The 21567-nt window shown below is 39.1% G+C and overlaps 3 protein-coding genes across 6 annotated transcripts; 1 reads left to right on the top strand and 2 right to left on the bottom strand.

Annotated features, from left to right (window-relative positions):
* Positions 1 to 5532: 5532 nt before the first annotated feature.
* On the bottom strand, positions 5533 to 12876 carry LOC139631488 (histone H3.3A). Of its 2 annotated transcripts, none has more exons than XM_071495670.1 (4): positions 12739 to 12876; positions 7785 to 7928; positions 7363 to 7516; positions 5533 to 7066 (listed from the first exon to the last, which is right to left on the bottom strand). In XM_071495670.1, the coding sequence occupies exons 2-4, from the start codon at positions 7910 to 7912 to the stop codon at positions 6938 to 6940; spliced, it is 411 nt and encodes a 136-aa protein (XP_071351771.1). In that variant the 5' UTR covers positions 7913 to 7928; positions 12739 to 12876; the 3' UTR covers positions 5533 to 6937. The 2 variants fall into 2 exon arrangements, with proteins under 2 accessions (XP_071351771.1, XP_071351770.1); XM_071495669.1 differs by lacking the exon at positions 12739 to 12876 and adding an exon at positions 8899 to 9138.
* Positions 9969 to 12877, bottom strand: LOC139631487 (histone H3.3A). Of its 2 annotated transcripts, none has more exons than XM_071495667.1 (4): positions 12739 to 12877; positions 11667 to 11810; positions 10998 to 11151; positions 9969 to 10898 (listed from the first exon to the last, which is right to left on the bottom strand). In XM_071495667.1, the coding sequence occupies exons 2-4, from the start codon at positions 11792 to 11794 to the stop codon at positions 10770 to 10772; spliced, it is 411 nt and encodes a 136-aa protein (XP_071351768.1). In that variant the 5' UTR covers positions 11795 to 11810; positions 12739 to 12877; the 3' UTR covers positions 9969 to 10769. The 2 variants fall into 2 exon arrangements, with proteins under 2 accessions (XP_071351768.1, XP_071351769.1); XM_071495668.1 differs by lacking the exon at positions 12739 to 12877 and adding an exon at positions 11917 to 12009.
* On the top strand, positions 12870 to 20353 carry nop53 (NOP53 ribosome biogenesis factor). Of its 2 annotated transcripts, none has more exons than XM_071495665.1 (12): positions 12870 to 13644; positions 14246 to 14322; positions 14518 to 14620; positions 15699 to 15901; positions 16546 to 16601; positions 16705 to 16800; positions 17490 to 17591; positions 17699 to 17860; positions 18602 to 18777; positions 19366 to 19432; positions 19847 to 19923; positions 20033 to 20353. In XM_071495665.1, exons 1-12 carry the CDS (start codon positions 13439 to 13441, stop codon positions 20091 to 20093), a joined length of 1386 nt encoding a protein of 461 aa, XP_071351766.1. In that variant the 5' UTR covers positions 12870 to 13438; the 3' UTR covers positions 20094 to 20353. The 2 variants fall into 2 exon arrangements, with proteins under 2 accessions (XP_071351766.1, XP_071351767.1); XM_071495666.1 differs by having other exon boundaries at positions 13401 to 13644; positions 14521 to 14620; positions 20033 to 20274.
* The last annotated feature ends 1214 nt before the right edge of the window (positions 20354 to 21567 follow it).

The raw sequence follows: 21567 nt of genomic DNA, 5'->3' as shown, positions 1-21567 counted from the left end.
CCATAACTCAAGAATTCACACAGCAATTATAACAAAATTTTATACAAATGGTTAATATTCTATGACTCTTGATAAACAGGGATATGAACCTGAAAATAGTCTGAGTGGTGGAGGCATACAACTATGAGGCAGTAATTCTAGTTTTTTAGTGGCAACATTAAACATAGGTATCACTTTGTGTATTTCCTGGTCTTCCAGATGTTATCTCCTGTCAACACTGCCCCTTACATTTAATTGACAGACCAAGCCCAAATCAACTGACAATCAGTTTATAAATGCAGTGTTGTTTGGTAGCCTACTCTCAAGTTTTAAGAACTATCTAGTTCTCCTAGAGACAAGTACAGGGTGTGTTGATGGAGGTTACATCAGGAAAAGGCTGTCTGGATCTTTAGGCCTCTTTATTCTTCACATAGGGTTCTAGTTGGTCTTGTTGGATCATATCCCAGGGTGGCATCAAGATGGCATGAGTTAGACTATTGTGGTACCTTTCTGAAAAAGTCTATATGTTAAAAAAAACTAAACAAAGTAGACAGAGTTGACCTTCAATCTCAAATCAAGACCTTCCTAGAGCGGTGGCACAAATGTTGTATGTTTTTCTGCCACCTTTTAGTGTTGTTACACAGGAAACATTTAAACAGTTTTTCCTTGAGACTTTCCACGTGAGCTAGTTTGTTACAAGCACACCCTAACCCTTGACAATTTTTTGAAGGGGGCACACTTCACACAGGAAGTGGTCAGTATGTAGATGCTTTAAAGTAAAGCAGGGCTTGAATTTATCCCAAGCTCTTTATTTAATTCTTCACACAACTACTTCTATCCCTTTACGTGTGTACAACTGTATGCATGGCTGCTTTTGAGGAAAGGTTGTCTCAAACTGTGCACCATTATCCTTAGTTGTACCATTCATACCATCTCGTGTCTCTCTCTGACAGCAGACTTTCTGCCCTGCCTCAAGTGCGGCTATCCAGAACAGGTTATAAACACATTTGCCATTATACATTGTTGGATGACACCTTGTCCAAACTTGCTCATTGCAAGCAGACCCTGGCCTTGAGTCTGACCAATTTTGTAACATCCATCCATCCATCCATCCATCCATCCATCCATCCATCCATCCATCATCTATGCTTATCTGTACAGGGTCAGGAGGGGGCTGGAGCCAATCCCAGCTGACACTGGGCGAGGGCGGAGTACATCCTGGACAGGATGCCAGTCTATCATGGGTCTGACATATAGAGACAACCATTCATGCTCACGCTCACACTCACACCTACAGGCAATTTAGAGTCACAGTTAACCTAATGTGCATGTCTTTGGACTGTGGGAGGAGGTCAGAGTACCTGGAGGGAAGGAGAGAGACCATGCAAACTCCACACTGAAAGGCCCCAGGGTTCAAATTCAGAACCTTCTTGCTGTGAGGCAACAGTGCTACACCACTGTGCCACCATTTTCTTACATTGTAACTGAATATCAGTGCTTGAACTTCTTGCTGTCTTTTTTCATTCCTTACATAACATCTTCTATCACTTTTTGTCAATATAACTGCATACAGCAGCAACACTTTGGACATATATTGAACCCTTGTTCAATTGAAGTACAATTACACCTTTATTGCCTTTTAACTTTTCCCTCCCGAACGTTTCCATGTGTTATTAGTGTTGACACCGCTGTTGAAAAGCTTGTATTGTTTTATGTTTTCCTCAGAACTTGGAAAGTACCTACAACACAGGAAAGAAGAGTTTTGTGTTAAATGCGACCACCATCCATCCACCTACCATATACATCTGTCCCTCTCCACTCGATGTCTATCAGCCCCCCTCCCTTCCCAAAGACAAACACATGCCACACGCTACGCACACCACACACATACACACACTGTACCAGTTGTGTACTAATCTGGGGTCGACCTCTCAACCTGCCCCCTACCCCCCATCTGCCCCACCTTCCCACAACACATACACATCTCTCTCTCTCTCTCTATTCCTTAACATCCATCCACCACTCTCTTCCACCCATCCCCCATATCTCCTCACTCATGCTCCACCCACGCCCCCACCCTCCATCCCCTCCCCAATCCCAGCACTGTGTTAATCTGGTGCTGGTCTGACGGTCAGCACTTTGAGCAGCAGACAGACAGATTGGCTGTAATCCCCTGAGTGCCACAGATGGAGCACCACTACGCAGACCTTGGGGAAGGTGAACACACAGTTGTGTATACACACACGCACGTACACACATAGACACTCATACACACACAGACAAAGACATACAATTAGAAAAAAAATACCTATGCACATACTTATTTGTATGCATGGGCATGTATGGTCTATAATATGCTCAACAATTAGAGCAGAGTAGTGCTCATGAGTGGTCACGTCATCACAATATCATGTGATGTTTCTTCACTTCATGACTCCATGTTTATGATGAACAAAGACACAATGTAGGTCCTACACAAAAAAGAGAGGCTCATGTTGCATTCACTGGTGTTGCTGCAAATAAAAAAAGGAGATTTTGATCTCCAGCTGGTGATGATAACCATAGGCCTGTTTAGTCCTATTAACTCTTTCTAAGGTGCAGCTTGTAGTTTGTAAAACCAAAGACTTGTTGGAAAATATATTCACTTTAGCCAAACTATGCAAGATAATCCAATCACCACAATGCATCATTATCAAGGCTCATACTGGCTCTTCTAGTCCCCACATGCCAATATTCACGTCCAAATCCTGAAAGAAACTGTCCTTTTGCTATGTAATCCTGCAGTTAGATTAGCTAGGGGTAAACTGTTTTTTTTCTTTTTAATCCAAAAAATGAAATGATTTCATGTATAATTATCTGGTAAACTGTATTAAACCCAGTTTTAACTATAATCTGAGAAGATTTGCAACACTTTATGATATGACTGGGGTACAGCCCAACCGAGACTTGATTTTTAAAGTCGATACTGATTTAGATTTAGTTTAAATAATGCAGTAACAATATATTGGATATCATTAGTAAGATTAAAAAAACATGAACACACATCATAAACAAATAATCTTGATATAGATTTCTTAGATTTTATTTAAAGAATAAAGACCAAGATGTATAACCAGTTAAAAATCAACTCTGACAATGGCTGACATACAGTGGGGTCCAAAAGTCTAAAACCACTTGTCAAGATACTTCTATTTTGCACTTTTTTAAAAATTTAATACTGTTTTTACAAATAACATTATCAGTTTAACAATTTGTGTGAAAAGTTGAATCTTGTACATGAAAAATGTACATACATTTTAGAATATCTTAGTACACTACAAGTCATAATCGCTTGTAGTGTGCCGGAGTTCAGTATCTTGCCCAAGGACACCTCAACATGTGACTGGAGGAGCTGTGGATCAAACCATGACTGCCGCAGCTGCCCCTGTGGGAGAAAATCTGTGACACTCAGGAGACACACTTGATCTTCTTTGGTCTTCAAGCAGTTCTTCCAAAGCTTTGAGATGTGTTGGGGGGGTCATTATCCTGCTGCAGTCTGAATCCTTCTCCACAAAGATGCAAACCAGAGGTTATAGCATATCTGTGAAGAATGGAGCGGTACTTCTCCTCAGTCAGGTGCAGTCAGTTGAATATTCCCACCTCCACGTTTTACTGTGGGTTTGATATACTACTGTATCATCCCTCTCTGAGGAGAGGAGAGATATGCTTAGGTTGCCAAACATTTTTGGCATCCAGTCTCTGCCACCCAGTAAGGATGTAAACATGTCCAAACTAAAAAAAGAATAAAATAAAATAAATAAATGTCAGCTATGTCAAACATTTATAATAACACTGTTAAATACATCATTTAAAAATGATTAAATCCACACATTTGTAAAAGGATGTATGATGTTGAAGGGGCACTTGAGCTCATCCCACAGGGTTGTGGGGATATGGAAAACAAGAAAGGTTGGGAGCAACTGTCTTACTTGGTTGACGACTCAAAGCAGTAAGGACCCTTCTTTACAGTGTAATGGTTGTTCAGATTTGTCTGACTGACAATTTGTGACTCAATGAAAAAAATTCTAACTACTGTAGTAATCAGAAGTGACAGCAGCCTGAACTGTAAACTTGATGGAGGCAGAGCTGGCTTTCCCCCTGGTAAAGTGACTGAATGTGTGTTTACGTGTGAGCACATGACTGTGCTTGTTCGTACCACTGTAGCTGCAGTGCCCATTCAAAACAACAGGATTAAAGGCTGGTGTTTGATTAAATGTTTGTTTGTCTATGTGTGTTTCATTGTAATGAGTATGACTGAGGACACAGTGACATGGGTGAATTTGTGTGTGTGTGTGTGTGTGTGTGTGTGTGTGTGTTTGTGTTTCATTGTAATGAATATGGCTGAGGGCATGGCTTTATCCCTTTTAATCAAGGAAGTAGAAGGATGAAATTAAACACTGATGAGGGGAATGATGTCTGTTCAGAAAGGGATATTAATTGTATCTGTGTGCATGTGTTAGTGCGTGTTACTGTGTGTGTGTGCGTGTGTGTGTGTGTGAGAGAGAGAGAGATAGAGAGGTACATATTAAATTATCCAGCAAGAATAAGACAATGGGTAAAGAGGTCACTTCTAAGTAATATTCTATCATCAGAATTAAATGTGTAAGTGGTTGTGGTAGGTTTGATTTATAATTAAAGTTTTTTTGTTTAATTAGTTAAAAATACAAATGTTATTTGGAGGTTAATACCTATTTCCATAAATATACACAGAAATATTTTAAATGCACATACCGTACCTTTACTCCTGGCCAAAGTTCATTGTAATGTCAGGAACCCGATTCCTTAGTATGGAGTTTAATTTAGTGTTTTACTGCCATCTTGTGGTATAAGTGGTGCCAGTGTGAGATTAGGGTCTCACTACACTGTAGATTTCCAAACCTTGATAGATGTAAATAAATCAAGAGATTATTGAGCTAAAACAATGGATCAATGGATTAATGTTCCAGTATAAGAAACTTCCACAGTGATAGTCTCACATTTATTGTCTTCAGTGATCTGGGAGTGGTTGCTCCTCCTGTGTGAACATGTGCAGGCTTGTTTCACGTTTTTCTACAAACCTCAAAACATTTTAGACTTAACAGTGTAAGCAGAATATAAAAACATATCCTCTAGCTTCTCTGGTAACAGATTTTACAGGGCTAATTTTGCAGTTACAAGGGTTGTTGTTGCCACTTCAATTCAATCTACTTGAACTTTGAAATGTTTGTGCTTTATTTTTGTTTATCCTGGACTGTTTTCATTGGCTGTACTATAAATAATAAACCATTTTCCATGTAGACAGTTGGTCCAAATTAGGTATATTTTTTACTTTTACTTATTTACCTAAACTTACTCCAGTGACCCAAAAGCAAACTGTTATAAAAGGAAACAGGTAAAGTAAGTCATCACTTATTTTCTAACAAAACCATCTTGTTTCAGGTTTTACAGGTTTAACCTGAATTATAATAGCTTAGAATATAACATGTCTATTGTACAATATGAGGAGTGTATATACTACTGAGACAGGGCTGTGTGTGTGTGTGTAACATCCATTTATTACCACCTTATATGACAAATCTGGAAATTACAAACATTGTTTAATTGAAACATCATCCTCAACATTTCAAAAAAAAGAAAAAAAAAGAAAATCAAATTGAGCAAAAAATAAAAATTAAGTTAAAAGGGTGACAAGTCAACCTGAGAAACGGTATACAGATGATCAACTGATCCGGAGGAAAGAAAAAAAAACAAATAGAAGCACAGGGGGGGGGGGACGTATACAGAAAACATGACCATTATTATTCGTCATGTAACACTGATTTACAATACATCTTAATCTGTAGCTTTTTAAAAAAAATCATTTTTACACTTTGCGAACTTTTGGTCTTAGAGAACATTACAAACCTTAATGAACCTTTGTTATAAAAAGGTCCCTTGTTAAAAAATCAGCCACTGCTAAAAAATTATCTCTGACACCATCCTTGAGCTCTCAAACTTTGGCTTTAAATAATCAGATGAAACCAATTTGAACACCACAAAAAACAGGTGAGGTTAAACAGTTGTCAGTTAGGAAAAGAGCATCTACAAGAGGTTCAAACTTTGGTGCCAAAGCGAGTCAGTAGCATCACATTTCAGTAGAAAAAAATAATTTTGCTTCTGTTCTGTTAAGTGTTTTAATCTGATTCATCCCCCCATCTCCATGTCATCCACAAACAGTTTGAAGTGAAAAAAAAAAAAAATCCTGTGCATGAGACTTATTTTGAAAAAAAGAAAAAAAACCCTAACATGACCAAAGACAGCAATATGGTAATCATAAATCAACTTCTCTAAGGATGCAGATGGATTGTATACAATTTGCTGTGGTGATCAGAGCCAGCACTCATGCAGACACAGAAACTCCAGCCTTGGCCTTAATGAGCAGAGACTAACCCTCTCGTTTCTGCACATTTCAGAGTGGAGCCTGGCAAAGTAGAGGAAGCAGGAGAAGAGGACCAGGTAAGTTCTTCTAGCACCTTGCTGCAGAAAAGAGACAAGAGTCCCCCAGCAGACAATACTTGTCCTCTCCTCTTGTCTGTCCCTTCCAAATTTGCATTGTTCTAGTCCATCTTCTTTTCCTCATTCTATCCATAAATCATCCTTTACCCCACAGAGTCAGAGTAGAAACAGTGCAAAACAGGAGACGTGTGCTTGAGGAGATCTCATCACCAAAGAGTCGGTACATGCACAAAAAGAGAGTACCCTAGAAGTCTGCTGCCGAGAGCACTAAGAAAAACACGACTATACACTTTATTTATTCATAATATAATCAGTTATCATCTACACACTACTAATACAGGATGAGAGGGAGGAAGGGGGCAGGTGAAGGGCAGAGGGACGGAGAGACAGACAGGGAGGGCAAGAGGAGGTGAAAAGATTAAAGACAAAGAGGAGAAGAGAGCATTTAAGCACGCTCTCCACGGATACGACGTGCCAGCTGGATGTCTTTGGGCATGATGGTGACACGCTTGGCGTGGATGGCGCACAAGTTGGTGTCCTCAAACAGACCCACCAAGTAGGCCTCACTGGCCTCCTGCAGAGAAAGAAAGCGGCAAACAGTGGAGTTTAGGTTACACAAGTAGTTAGTGTACACAGATTTTTGTTAACTTTATTCATTTATTTTAGAAACCTAAAAATGAATGACCTAAAACTTATGTAGATTTGATATATTTTTACATTATAAATATTTTCTGCTTCTATTTAAAAAAAAGCTTACTGTCACCTTAAAATTGCCCAGCCTTCACAATATCATATTCATGTAAAGGTGAATATGGACCCAGGATTGACAATCATATACAGGTGTAGTGTGAATGTGATTGCAATGCTGACCTGCAGAGCTCCAATGGCTGCACTTTGGAAACGCAGATCAGTCTTGAAGTCCTGGGCGATTTCTCTCACCAGGCGCTGGAAGGGCAGCTTGCGGATCAGCAGCTCAGTGGATTTCTGATAACGACGAATCTCACGCAGAGCCACAGTACCTGGCCTTCACAATAAAAGAAAACAAATAAAATTATTTGAGATGATATGGGAAGCAGAACTTGGCTGTAGAATATATTTTAAATATCAACCACAATAAAGCCAAACGATCCAAAGTAGGACACCTTTTGTGGGAGTCTACAATCTCACTTGTTTCTTGGCAATGTTTAATGTCTTTCTTCTCTCCAAATAATTTAAACCATTTAATGGCAAAGATGTCAGTAACTCATAGTTTAAGTAACAACTTGTCTGGTAGCTGTCTTTTCTTGTCTCACCTGTAGCGATGGGGCTTCTTCACACCACCAGTGGAAGGGGCGCTCTTGCGAGCAGCCTTTGTGGCCAGCTGCTTACGTGGGGCTTTACCTCCAGTGGACTTACGGGCAGTCTGCTTGGTACGGGCCATGGCTACTAAAGATCACCTGAAGAACGTGAAAAAGAAAGGGAAAATAATCTTTGGTTTATTATGCAAAACTTGTTCCATGGTCAAGACATCTCAATCAAGAAAAAATTAGAATGTAATAATGAAAATATGGTAACAGACAGAAAGCACAGTTTTGCAATACTGTATTTTGTTTGATTAATACCTCTACACTTAAGGTGATATCACCATTGAGGAAGACACTTCCTAAATAGTGATTATTAATATCAAAGGCATATTAGTTTGTTTGTTTTTTTGATCTAAGTTACATACTATATAATAGTTAAATAGTAGTAATAATAGTTTTAATAGTTAAATTTGAACAGGAAACTTGAATTAAGTAAACTTTCTGAGTAAGTAAACATACAAGACATTCCCTAACAAAATAAGACCAACAAACGTCAATCAAATGTGAACGACGATACTATTGGCTGACAGACCGATACGCATCTAAAAATATGACGCGTTAGCCAATCAGCATGTAGAGTCTATCAAGTAGGCGGGTTCTACAGCTGCCTTCCACTGTTGCTAAGTCCGCCTACCCTGCTCTGATGATGGCGGCGGTTAGATGCGCAAACGGGATAAAGACCCAGGGCAGAAGAGCAAAGGAGCACCACGTAAACAACTTCAATTTTACGATAAACCGCTCTTCCAGCGAACCGGGAAATAGGAGAACAACACAGAAGACATTTCAAAGAACTCATACATGGGCATAGGAAAGCCGAACGGTCCCTAACGGCTGCGTAGAACCGAGCTGAATCGGCGCATAATTTGAAACAGAATTTCCCCTCGTCTGAACGGCTGCAGAAAAGACTGCATTTCACCGTCGTTTCGACAGCCGTGTTTGTTATTTTTCCACACGACAAAATTAGAGGTTATCCTCTGTTAAACGCGACTACAAATTTAACATTTTACAACTCAAAAATCCAAAGTTCATCCACAAACACCGCGACGTGTTTTGAGCAGCTTACCTAGGGGAAAAGTGAGCAGAAGTCGGGAGAAATGTTTCGCTTCTCTCTTATTTTCTTCTTCGTATCCACAATGGGAAGCAGCGTCCAGCGGGAAAATGGCCGCCGTGTCAATCATCGGTCCCACAATGCAACAGTGTTCACAACATTTATATGGTCACTTTTATCAGGTTGACACACGCAGTTTTACAAGGTTAAAGTAATCCGACTGCGTTTATCGAACAAGTCGGTGCTCTAAGTGCTGATCAGGCGCATAGAAAATACTGAGAAGATGCTGGGGGTGTTTTGCCCCTTTGAACTTTAAAAAACGCGTGTGACCATTCGGGGTCAAACCGAAAGTAACACGAAAAAGTTTAAATCGTACTTTTCGGTGGTTGTCAGAGGTGTTTTGAAAGTAATGGATAACAATTTTGAGACGACTGTCATGTCTATGAAGACGAGAGGACTTTTTATTCCCCAAAGGAATGAGAAAACTACTCGCAAACGATGTGAACTTCAAGCCGATTATTTGGTGATATGCATGTCTTGTGAATTCTTACACTTTTTTTTTGTTTTAATATTTTTTAAAACAAGTAATTTTGTCATCGGAATTGTTACATAATTTAAAATAAAGTGTTTGTGCATTTATGTCCCTGGATTTTATTTAAGTATATCATAAGCCAAAATACTAAAGATTTTCTTTAGACTTTTTTTTAAAGATCACGAAATGAAAAAAGTAACAGTTCATTATTATTTGAAGGAAGCTAATTTTTTATGTTAGTTGACTGCAGGAGTTGTTTTTGAAAATATTTGGATGAACAGAAATTTACAAAAATGTATGCACAAAAATATGAATTAGAACTGTATCTTTAAAAAAATCGATTAATTTGCCAATTACTGTCTTGTTTTGTCTATAAAGTATCACAAATTTGTGAAAAAGAAAAAACAACAGGCATAGACATTGAAAAGAAAGATGGAATTAGCCAATGTTTTATACATTTACTACAAAAAGGATTTAAATTTTTGCAATTGACTATTTGTTTCTGCTCTAATATTAATAGTATGTTGACGTAGATATTCTCTCATACAGCTCATTTAACCACAAGAATCAGTTTATTATGTTTGTATGTGAATTCAGGAGTACAAATATTTTGCTTTTAAAAATGACTGAAAACACAAATCAAAACACAGTAGAAAAAAAATTAGGTTACCATATCAACCTGAGAGAGGAACCAAAAATCATAACATTACCTGGACATAATAACATGGCTGAAAATCAAAACATGATCAACATAGGTCTGCTACATATATGCCGCTTGTAGTCAACCATGCAGTGTCATCATAGCACAATGACATTTCTAATTGACAACCAGAATCAACCTTTTGTATTTTGATACATTAAAAAGTAACAGTAGAAATACACCATTATTGTAAAAATAAAAAAAGGAAAGAAAAAGAAAAATCACTATTTTTATGACAAAATTTCTCTGGAACATAAAAAAAAAATAATTAGAAGACCCATTATATCGATGTATGTGTCCGTCTGACGATGAAAATGTCTCAAAGCAATTTCCTATGCTTATTTCAGATCATACACTATTCTTGGCTTGCAAAAACACCTTATTCATAGAGATAACAAGGCATTCCTGTGAGCAATCTAGTTAGAAGTGAGGAGTGTAACTGCGATTTTAAGTTTCAAACATACATGACGATATCTCTAAGGAAACTCTGCTACTAGTAGCACCAAAGAAGACATGATCACACATTTTACGGTTATCACAATCATATGATATATATAGAACCTCAAACCAAACTACTAACTAAGTATAGAGTAAGGAAAGGGATGGAAAGAGGGGTGAGGGGACAAGAGGACAGCATTTAATAAATCAAACATTTTAAGCACGCTCCCCGCGGATACGACGTGCCAGCTGGATGTCTTTGGGCATGATGGTGACACGTTTGGCGTGAATGGCGCACAGGTTGGTGTCCTCAAACAGACCCACCAGGTACGCCTCACTGGCCTCCTGCAGATGGCAAAGTCAAAACATTGGTTTTTAGTTGAAATGATGAAACATGGTTTTAGTTCATTAGCTTAATAATTTTCTACAGTGACTGCTACTGACCTGCAGAGCTCCGATGGCTGCACTTTGGAAACGCAGATCAGTCTTGAAGTCCTGGGCGATTTCTCTCACCAGGCGCTGGAAGGGCAGCTTGCGGATCAGCAGCTCAGTGGATTTCTGATAACGACGGATCTCACGCAGAGCCACAGTACCTGGCCTAGGGAGGAGAGCAAAAAATTAACATTTAAAATTTGAGTTGGGAGCTGCTGAACTGACTTGCACTCATATAAAAATGTGTTACTGTTCTATGATTTCAACAGAACATATTACTATTAATCATGTGCTCCTATTTCCAGCTTCCCCTTGCTCCTCTGCTGACAGGGGAAGGTTAATGCTTAAACTCCAGTCTCAGTCTTTCACTACTAGTAAAAGTCTGAGATGACAGGATAGAATATCAGCTGTACTCAGATTTTTTCCAGTAAATGCACAATATACAAAGCCTATTGTGTTTTGTAGCAGAGCTTGTTAACAGAATTAACTGCTTTAATTAGAGAACCAAAATACTGTATGTCCCAAAAGTTTTTTTTTTTAAGGGCATCAGGAAAACTAATGAATCCCTCTGTGAGTCAGGTTTGTTTTAGTTTATATTGATATTTGTAACAAGGGACATACAAATTTAGCATCTCTTGTGTTGCTTTTCAACACACCCAGAAGAACCCAGTGTGTTCCTACCTGTAGCGATGGGGCTTCTTCACACCACCAGTGGAAGGGGCGCTCTTGCGAGCAGCCTTTGTGGCCAGCTGCTTACGTGGGGCCTTGCCTCCAGTGGACTTACGGGCAGTCTGCTTGGTACGGGCCATGGCTACTTAAGATCACCTGAGGGTACATAACAAAGTTTGTATCAGTAACAACAGCACATGTTTCCGCATGTGCAACTGAATATCTTAGGGCACAGGGTGTGAAGGATAAAAATGTACTTAACTATTTCTATTAAATTCAGTTCAAAACTTAATATAAACTTGACACACTCAAGGAAAGGAAAGGAAAAAACATCATCAGCAGGAGCCTCAGTTTCTTTTTAATTATATTCAAGGCAGCTTATGCAATGCCTGTGGCAGAAATGGACAACGAAGGCATCCAATCATAGCACAGCTCTTTATCACGTACACCAATCGCATTCTGTATACGGTCCTGTGGGGCGGGATGTTGTGAACGTTTAAACCAATCACCGCCCGACGAACGTCCAACAAGTCCCTCCCCTTGCGCACAGGACGTGTGTTTGCTCGTTTCTTCGTAGCGGACTCCCCGGTTGCGCACAAGCCTCGAGTTTTTACTCAGAATAAGCTATTTTAAAGGAAAACCGAGCAACCCCGCCCACGCCGGCTGCCCAGTGTGGGCAAACGAGCACACCTAAAGATGATGGCTGGCCGCTGGCTCGAAGAATGTAAACGGGAAGGAAAAATCGTTGTAGGAAACGGAGAGGGTGATGATAAAAACGACGAAAGACTATAAAAACCGCTGCATGAAAGTGGAATATACATTTTGAAGATGAAACGAGAGATGTTCTTGGATCAATTGATGAACAATATTTTGTCAGATGACCCCTCACTTTAGGCGCATTTCCGAGTCAAACCCGACGAGATCACAAGTGCTTTTTAGGTCCCTGACTCCCCGAGCAGACAGATAATAGCTCGACTGCTCTGCGTTTTCTTTTTCACCGAAAATAAACGAAAAACACGACCATCCGATAACTAACATAACATTAAATGATAGATTGGAGTTTTATTGAAATGGTGATACTTACCTTTGAAAAGTTTGTGAAAGATTGGAGCTCAAAAATGGGAATTTATTCTTGAGTCTCTAAAGCGTTGTTCTCGCTATAAAACGAAGGGAGGAAAAAAAGGAAAAAGTACATAGGAAAGCAATAGGAGACACGTTTCCCATGATGCATCTGTGACGAACATATTACATACATGCAGCAACATGACAAACAATTGCATGACCACACTGACGTGCAGTGTTGTGCAACAAGTTTTTTCTCAATCCTGATTTTTGACAGTTTTGTTAGTTTGAGTATTATTTTTTAGCTTTTCATTAAACCCATTTTACCTGGGGAAAAAGGCAACTATAGCACTGAAAATATTAGGGAGATAATATAAAGTGAGTGTTATTCAGCTTTTCCCTATATTCAGTTTTTTTAAAATTTTGTCTATTATATAATAAATATGAAAATTATCTGAAACCACAATAACATGACCCTTCATCTTTCTAAACATTATACTTAAAATGTGTATAATATATAACTCTGGTATAACTGAAATAATTATAATTTCCTAATAAAATGACATACAGTTGAGGGAAAAAATATAATAAAGTTTAGACTTATATTTATATTTATATTCAACATTTACACGGTAAGTCCTGTAGGTGGCGCCAATAGCTTCACTTCAGCCCCGCAGCGCTGAAGAAGAAGAAACGTGTTTCTTGTTTCCCAGTCCTCCAACATGGCGGCCGCCAGGAGGTTGAAACGCGTGGTGGCTTCACAGCCAGGTTTTATAAATTTAAAGTCCACATCAGACTCCGCGGACTTGGTCAGCAGTCGGAGAAAACGCGTGAACAAGAACAAGAAGAAAAACTGGAACAAACACAGCGACGTAAACGACGTAGAGGAGTTTTTAGAGGACGTCAGGCACCAAGAGAGGACCACAGGGTAAGTTAGCCAAAATGTGGGGAGCACTAACAGATGTGGTTCTGGTGTAAAGGAAACTCGGTCCAAAAAACGTGATCTCGCCGCCTCTCCCTCGGCCTTGATACAGGTTTTAATTCCCCAAAAAGGGTGCCACAAAATACAGTTTGTTTGAATTAATTTGAAATCTGTTAATACAAGCTGCTTCACCTAACAACTTGAAAAGCCTAGGGCCTGTTGACTTTGCCTTTTGTTGTTATTTATGTTGTATTAGGATTCCCTAAACTGTGTAACCTAATCCATGTCCAAGTCATTCAATATGTCCTACTGCACTGGGCACTAATTAATCGATTGGCAGGAAATTAACAACAACACTTATGATGTCAAGTTGTGTAGCCAACTAAACAAGTGCTGAACCATTGCTTTTTAAACGTGCTCTGTTGTATATCCATGTAAATGTAATTTCTTTGTCTTTTTAAATGCAGTTTTCTGACTATTTGTACACTAAAAAAAAAAAAAATTGAGTCCTTGGAATAAATAACCACTTATGATTTGCAAGACCTACGCTTTGTTTTTTCAGTTGTGAGTCAAAAATGTGACACGTTGTGATCTTTGTGTATTTCAGGGGTTTGCTGTCTGAGAAGTCAGATGACAGTTTGTTCTTTTTGGATGTTGGACAACCGAAGAAAGCTGAACAAAAGAGTAAGTATTATATATTTGTGTGTCAGCTATTGAACAGATCCTGTGACAGACAATTGTAATATGTAGTTCACCATAGGAAAACAACAAGTTGTTGTCTGGTAATTCCCAGAGCGGAACAGGTATAAATGAAATACTTCATGAACCATCTTGAATAAAGAGCTGTGTGTGTATATTTGTTCTGTTTTCTCTGTGCAGCAGAAGAAGCTGTTGAAGGGAAGAAGAGGAAAGGGAAAACATCACGTCCTCTGAGGATAGACCTAATTCTGCAGCACGACTCCCTCATTCCACCACCTAAAGAGTCAGTACCCATCACAGCCCCGTGTGATTTTTTTTTTTCTTTGTTAATGGCTCAATTCATACTTAACTGTAAAGATATTACCTTAAGATACAGAGCCCAGTTTCCTATCAAATGTCATGTGGAATATTCATAAATAGGCTGCAGTATGTGTGAATAAGGCAGCTCAGTAGTTTAGTATGGAGGAACGGTAGTCCTATGTAAATACTGTAACTTAAAATCTAAATTGAAAAAGCTAAATGTAAGTGATTGGTGAATGTATCTCTAGTTATGCTTATCATGATGCATATGAACAGAACATTTATTGCATCATTAGCTTAACGTTTTATATCTAGCTAATTGAACATATTGTTTTCTCAAGAGAATCCGTCTGTCACTGAAGTATGAATTTAGCCTTTCCCTGACATCGTCACCTTTTTTCTATTTCTATCTGCTCACTGAGATTTGTTTAGTCTGATCAGTAAGGTAGATATAGATCTGTTTTTAATGGTTTGTGGTATTTCTATTATTATATTATTATACATTTTAACCAACCCACGAACCATTCTTTGATTCAGAGCTACACACTGTGATTTTTCTGTTTTTATCAAACCTTAAGGCAGTGATAAGTGCATTTATTTTGATAGTAGCTATAACTGGAAATGTATTTGAGTGGCAGGATGGACCTAGATCACCTCCCTACGGAGCTCAGCTGTCCTCTTCATGGTAATATTCAGCATCTGAGCAAGTTCGTAAATAATATATATTCAGAAGTGAACATTTAAAAAATATTGGAACATCAGCTTTTGATTTGTTTTCTTAAATGTTTGAGGGCTGTGTGTAACCAGTGATGATCTCATCCTTGCGCTCCCAGTATTTCCTTCATGGGAATGTGAAGACAACACACAGGAGCTCAGGAGACTGTTGTGTGAATAGTATCCTGAGATCTGAGGATATGCAAACATACAGCAGGCCAAAACATCGTCTTCCTCTTGACTTCTTGTGTCATCCTCTCTCCATCATATCTCATGTTATATGTTTCCTTTACCTCCTCCTGACCTGCATAATCAATGATTTATCTCCTCTGCCTTCTACCCACCAGTGTGCTGGCCTACCAACAACCAAATGCCAAGAAACTTCGCCGCATTGCCCAGAAGGCTGAGCATCTGGCAGCAAAAGGCGTGGTGCCGCGGAGGCAGAAACAGCTGCTGAACAGACGGCCAGTCGAGAGGAAGGCCAAGAAATCAGTGACAGAGGCCAACAACAACACAGACAGAGAATATTACGACATATGGGGACAAGAGTGTGAGTGGGATGTGTGGGTGTGGGTGGGTGTGTCTGTCCAGTGATGATCCCATCCTTGCGCTCCCAGTATTTCTTTTATGGGAATGTGAAGACCAACATGGAGCTCAGATGGTTGTTGTGTGAACAGTCATCTGGGATCTGAGGATACAGATAAGGAAACTTAAAGTTGGGCCTTGTGAAGCTCCAAATGTCAAAATAATAGTAATAAATACATAAAAATTTGATTGATATGATATGTAAACCTTAAATGTGCATCACCTTGGCTCTGAATCAGTCATTGTGGATGTAATCACTGGCAGTTTGAAAGGGCGATCACAGTCTGTGACAAAGCCCCAAGTTTTTCGGCCAGCTGATGTGATCAGTGGAATCCAAAAGAGGAAGCCACCAGAGTTTTAGTTTATAGATTGGGGGACAGTGGCCTATTTAGAGTTTCTATTGCAATACACAATGTTTGATTTACCCATCAAAAGCTCTGGCACTCAAGGAATAAACACTAAAACCAGTCACTAGTAGATGGGAATGCAACTAGTTTTGGAGTTCTGGAGCAGGCCTTACAGTGTAGACCACACATATATTTTAATATTGCAGAAGTATGTTAATAAAATACATGTAAATGTTATACATTTCCTTTCTTTCTAACACAGCCAAAGATTCATCTGACCCCTGGTACCTTCAACAGACTGGCAAGAAGCTTGTGAAGGTGAGAATGAATGAATGAATGTTGATGTAAGAGGGACCAGTATTTTATGTTGTATTTTTGGCAGTTGGAGTGAGACTAATGTGGTTTGATTGGTTTTCGTCAGCGTCCAGAGAAGTTGAACGAGAAGCCGTCTGTGCTCCCTGCTGTGGAGGTTATCGCCCCTGGAGGATCCTACAACCCAGACTTCTTCTCCCACCAGGTAACTCATACCTGACAGACTTATAAATGGGCTAGGCATCATCATTTTATAGTTATTTTTATCAAAGGATTGTTAACTGTAAACAAGTGATGTTAAGGCTTGTACAACCACTGTTTCACTCACTCACAGATATGTTGTCATTTGAGAGGGAATTCACACAAGCAGTTAACTGATGCAGATTTAAGATTAAAAGAAATGTGTGTAATTTGTAAATTTGATTTGATGCTATATTTAATTTTATTTGGTATGACAATTTATTGAAAGCCTTAAAACAAGAAATTGATATATGAATATGATCATATGTTCATATGATATATGAACTTATTTTTTGACAGCATTTAAATGTCAAGTTATTCTATTCAGTCTAACCTTTTATTCAGTCTAAAACAATTAGAATGAATAGAAACACTCTAAGACTAAATTTTTCCACTGAGTTTGACTCGGGCAAAACAACTAAAGGCTTTGAGCATGCTGTCTAAATATGTCATCTGAAGATGCTGGCTGCAGTCACCCATTACAAAGATCTTAATGTTACTTCTGCATTATTTTTATTGGCCAGTGTGTATCTGTGTAAGGCTAATTCACGTTGTTACAAACCACTGAGGCTCAACGTGATGTAAATCTTATCAATCACTGAAAACCACACTTTAATACTCTACAAACTGACTGTTCCCTCTCTCTGAACCCAGGCCTTGCTGCAGGAGGCCCATGAGGTGGAGGTAAAGAAACAAAAGGAAGAAGACAAAATAGAGAGACAGGTGGCTGTCAACAAAGAAGACACAGCTACAGAGGTACAGATCATCATCTCAACGCTTCCTTCATTTTTTTGTTTATTCTCAATGCAGTGGAAACTTTGATCTTTTCTTTTGTCTAACATGTGCGTTTGTGTGTTCTGCAGGAGACGATCTTAAGAGAGCAGGTGGAAGGTCTGGTAGAAGAGGAGAATGAAGAAGAAACGGCTCCTAATGAGGAAGACAGGGATGTGGCAGTGGGAGCCATCACACTGGCAGAGAAGAAGACTGAGAGACAGAGGAAGAGAGAGAGGGCAGACAAAATTAAGGTAGAAACACAATTCATACTTGACTCATTTTAAGGACTTTTACTTCATATGGGGCACACAACACTCCACCAGTGACCCAAATCGACCACAGAAGACACCTCCAAAATAACCAACTCCACAGAGTTCAGTATCAACAAAAAGATATACAATACAGCCAGGTTATAAATTAGAACACAACAGCAACACAAAAACCCAGGTTGAGAGGCAGCAAGACCAGCAGTCCCCTTGGTGGAAGCCTCTCCATTGTGATACTGGTACCAGAGCTTTTAAATGCTTCACTCCCAGGCTGATCAGGAGGCAACTGGGCAGAGCTACAGAGAAGACAGGAGCGGAAAACCAGGAACACATGCTGCCATAACACTCAGCATTTTGATAGAAGGACTCTTCAAACTGAACAACCCAAGACGTATTCATGTCAGCATATACACACACACACATATCTGAAGTAATTGACAAGCTGAAAGAAAATATATCTGCAACCATTTAAATAATTTTCTGGGTCAAGCTTCTCAGATCTGAGGGTTTTTCTTCTTTCATATGGTTCGAGGAAAGCTGTTTCTGGATGTGATTCTTAAAGAGCAAAATGTGATTGATCCCCAAACTACGTAGCATTTAAAATGGAAATTTTACAGGCGATAACAACTTTGAGCAAATGCGCTCAAAAAGATGCCATGTTGTTGTTGCTCCACTCACCATCTAGAAACACCAACCTCACTGTTTCTCTTCCTCTTCCCATCTCAGGAGCAGCAGCGGCTGGCCGTTAGACAGCGGATTGACAATCAGCAGCAACTCTTCCAGCTTCGCTCCATTAAGGCATCCATCAAACAGCAAGAAGAGAATACCAAGGACAAACAGAAGCTCCGCAAGGCCAAGCAGGAGGCCCAGAAAAGCCAGCCTAGACGCCTCGGCAGACTCAAGTACAATTAACACACACTTTAATAAAGTTAGGGGACTCGCAACAAAGAACTGTCAAAATTAAAAGAGCAGAGGTTGATTCTGGATTTCTGGTCCCTAGTTTGGGGGCAAGCTCCAGTAGCAGTAAAAGCAATGTAAAATACATTCCCAATATTATGTTTTCTGGAGAAACAAAAACCCTCCACTGTATATATTCAGAATGGATCAAACAATGTTGAGACCATTTACAGGACTTCACATTTTCTGCTGGTAGTAGTCATATTTTTTATTTTTTTTTTTAGTTCAGTTCCATTTCAAAAATGACAATTATATATTGTCTGGTACTAATTTTTTTTTTGGGATATTTGCTTTTAGCACCATTAATTTAAGTAGTGGAACTAATAAAACATTCCTTGTGATTTATTTATTTATTTTTAGATGTGGGCATGTTATTGCAACAAACCCCTTCACTTTTTGCTGTCATTGTGCCAACTATGCAGACACAGGTTAACAGCATTAATATAAAGCTTTACCTGTGCTTTTTTTCTGCTTTTTTTTTTTTTCTTTTTTAAGACCACATGTAAAATGTTTCCTTTCATCCTTATTGGCAGGTTCAAGCCTCAAGACCTGGAGGTACAGCTGAGTGACGAGCTGGCCGGCTCCCTGCGACGACTCAAGGTACACCACTAACATATGTAAAATGTTCTTGCTCATCCATTTTGACCTTTGACAGTGAGGACACTGTGTCCTTATCTGAAATGAGTTTTGGCTCATTTTGGTGGTGTATTATCTTCAGTACTCTGCATTGTCTTATTCTAAGCTTTATCCTTTTCTGTAATACTGTGATGACCCACTTTCCCCACAGGGACAGTTACAATTTCATGTCTTGTAATTGACAGTGGAAAATTCCCAGCTCTTCTGTCTTATCTCCTGGCATTATGTCTCAGTATAATACTTAAATCAGCCTTTATGGTGTGAATGAGATTTTATAATTTAGGTAGGAGTTGCATTTTTTAGCCAGAGCAGACAGACATTTTTCACTCATGGATTTGTCTCTCCCACCTCTCATCTTGTAATGCTGTGACTCTGCAGCCAGAGGGCAGCGTCCTCAAGGACCGCTTCAAGAGTCTGCAGAAGAGAAACCTGATCGAACCCAGAGAAAGAGCCAAGTAAGGACCTCTTACGTAACATCTCATCAAAGGCTCACAGTGATGCATGGATTCATAAGGTGCATATTGATTTTAAAATGTGCAATTCCACCCTGCCCCCTTCTCTTAGGTTCAAGAGGAGACACAAGCTGAAGTATGTGGAGAAGAGAGCTTTTAGAGAGATCACCTAGTGCCAACCCACAAACCACAGGATCTGAACACCAGAAGCTGGACAACATTTAAAGCCACATAATGGGACTGTGTATATACAACTTAATGACTGCTGAGGGCCTGCTTGTCCCTTTCAGACGATTACAACCTCTTAGAAATGAAAGCCAGCGACAATTATAATATATGAACTGGCCAAATGTGCTGAGGAATAAGTGTATTTCCTTTTGTGATGTATATCCTGCAGGTTTTATATCATTTCTCATGATTAAACTGATAATGTAATTTCTGTATGTTACATAATATGACCCCATATGAGGAAAAGGTACTCTAAGGGTTTGCTGAGTCTGGCCAGGCCAAGTGTCCCTGCGTCACTAACGTCTGCATAAACGATCAAAGGCTTGCAGCTTAAGTTAATAACGCGGTCATACACATGAAGGGATGCTCTCCACTGCTGGGATATTGGTCAGGTTTATGTCAGTGATTATTATGTCTGATATCTCTGAAGATTAGTCCAACACCAAACATTTACACCTTTAATTACAATAGATACATTTTTGAGTTGCATGGAGGAGAACTTCAGTGGGTAATGCTTGAGAAATATGCTTGATAAATATAAAATGTTTTGTGAAGAAATTTAATTAGTATTCCAGCATAATTTATCCTTGAGGTTGCTCATGAGGAAAGTTTTGGGAGCTGAAACCTGAATTCATTTTGACTGTTTGTGTATGCACTTAAAAATAAATAAAGTAGTGGACAGTGATTAAACAGTTAAGAGCCAACAAAAAGAAAAATATCTGCCTTTTTAAATCCCAATAATTAGATGATTTGATTAAGTGGAGTTTAATTGAAGTAGATTAAGTAGATTAATGATTTTTTTTTAATCTTAGGTGGAAAAAAATTCAGACAGATGGGCTTGTGGAAGTCAGCATGTATAATTGATTCCAACCTGCTGCTTAAACCATAATTGCCTTCAGTGTCCTGCTGCTGTGAACAAGGACACGCACGCACACACTGTGTCCCATGGTGACTGGAGCCATGCAAAAGCTTCTTATCCATTAATTGGAGTTAAAATAATCTTTTACCTTTAGAGTGCATGGAAACCCACCCACCTAGCTGCCTAAATCAGTTGATCTCCCTCCCACTCACAGGAAAAAGTGCGTAATGGATCCTGGACCACCTCCCATGTCAGCGACTTAACGTCTTACTGATGAATAAAGCCGCAATTTGACTTAAGGAACCTCACTTATTGCCTAGATTTAGAGTATTGTCTACAGAGCAGGTGGGGCTAATGTGAGTCATCTGACCGACACCATCCAGTTCTCTGGTGATCGTGATAATAATGATGTTAAACTTTTTTATTGTTGATACAAACTTGGTAGAAGTTATGTTATATACAACAAGAAGTCTACAGGATACCAAGAAGAAAGACCTATAGCCATGCTAGCACGCTAGCTAACACACTAAAATTCAATGTGTAAGTTATTACCATGGTCA

Source organism: Trachinotus anak, unplaced genomic scaffold, assembly GCF_046630095.1.
Source record: "Trachinotus anak isolate AG129_WGS33_773 ecotype Australia unplaced genomic scaffold, CSIRO_AGI_Tana_v1 ptg000014l, whole genome shotgun sequence".
Lineage (NCBI taxonomy): Eukaryota > Metazoa > Chordata > Actinopteri > Carangiformes > Carangidae > Trachinotus > Trachinotus anak.
Note: the sequence above shows the minus strand (reverse complement) of the source record. Positions and strands in the feature narration are given on the sequence as shown.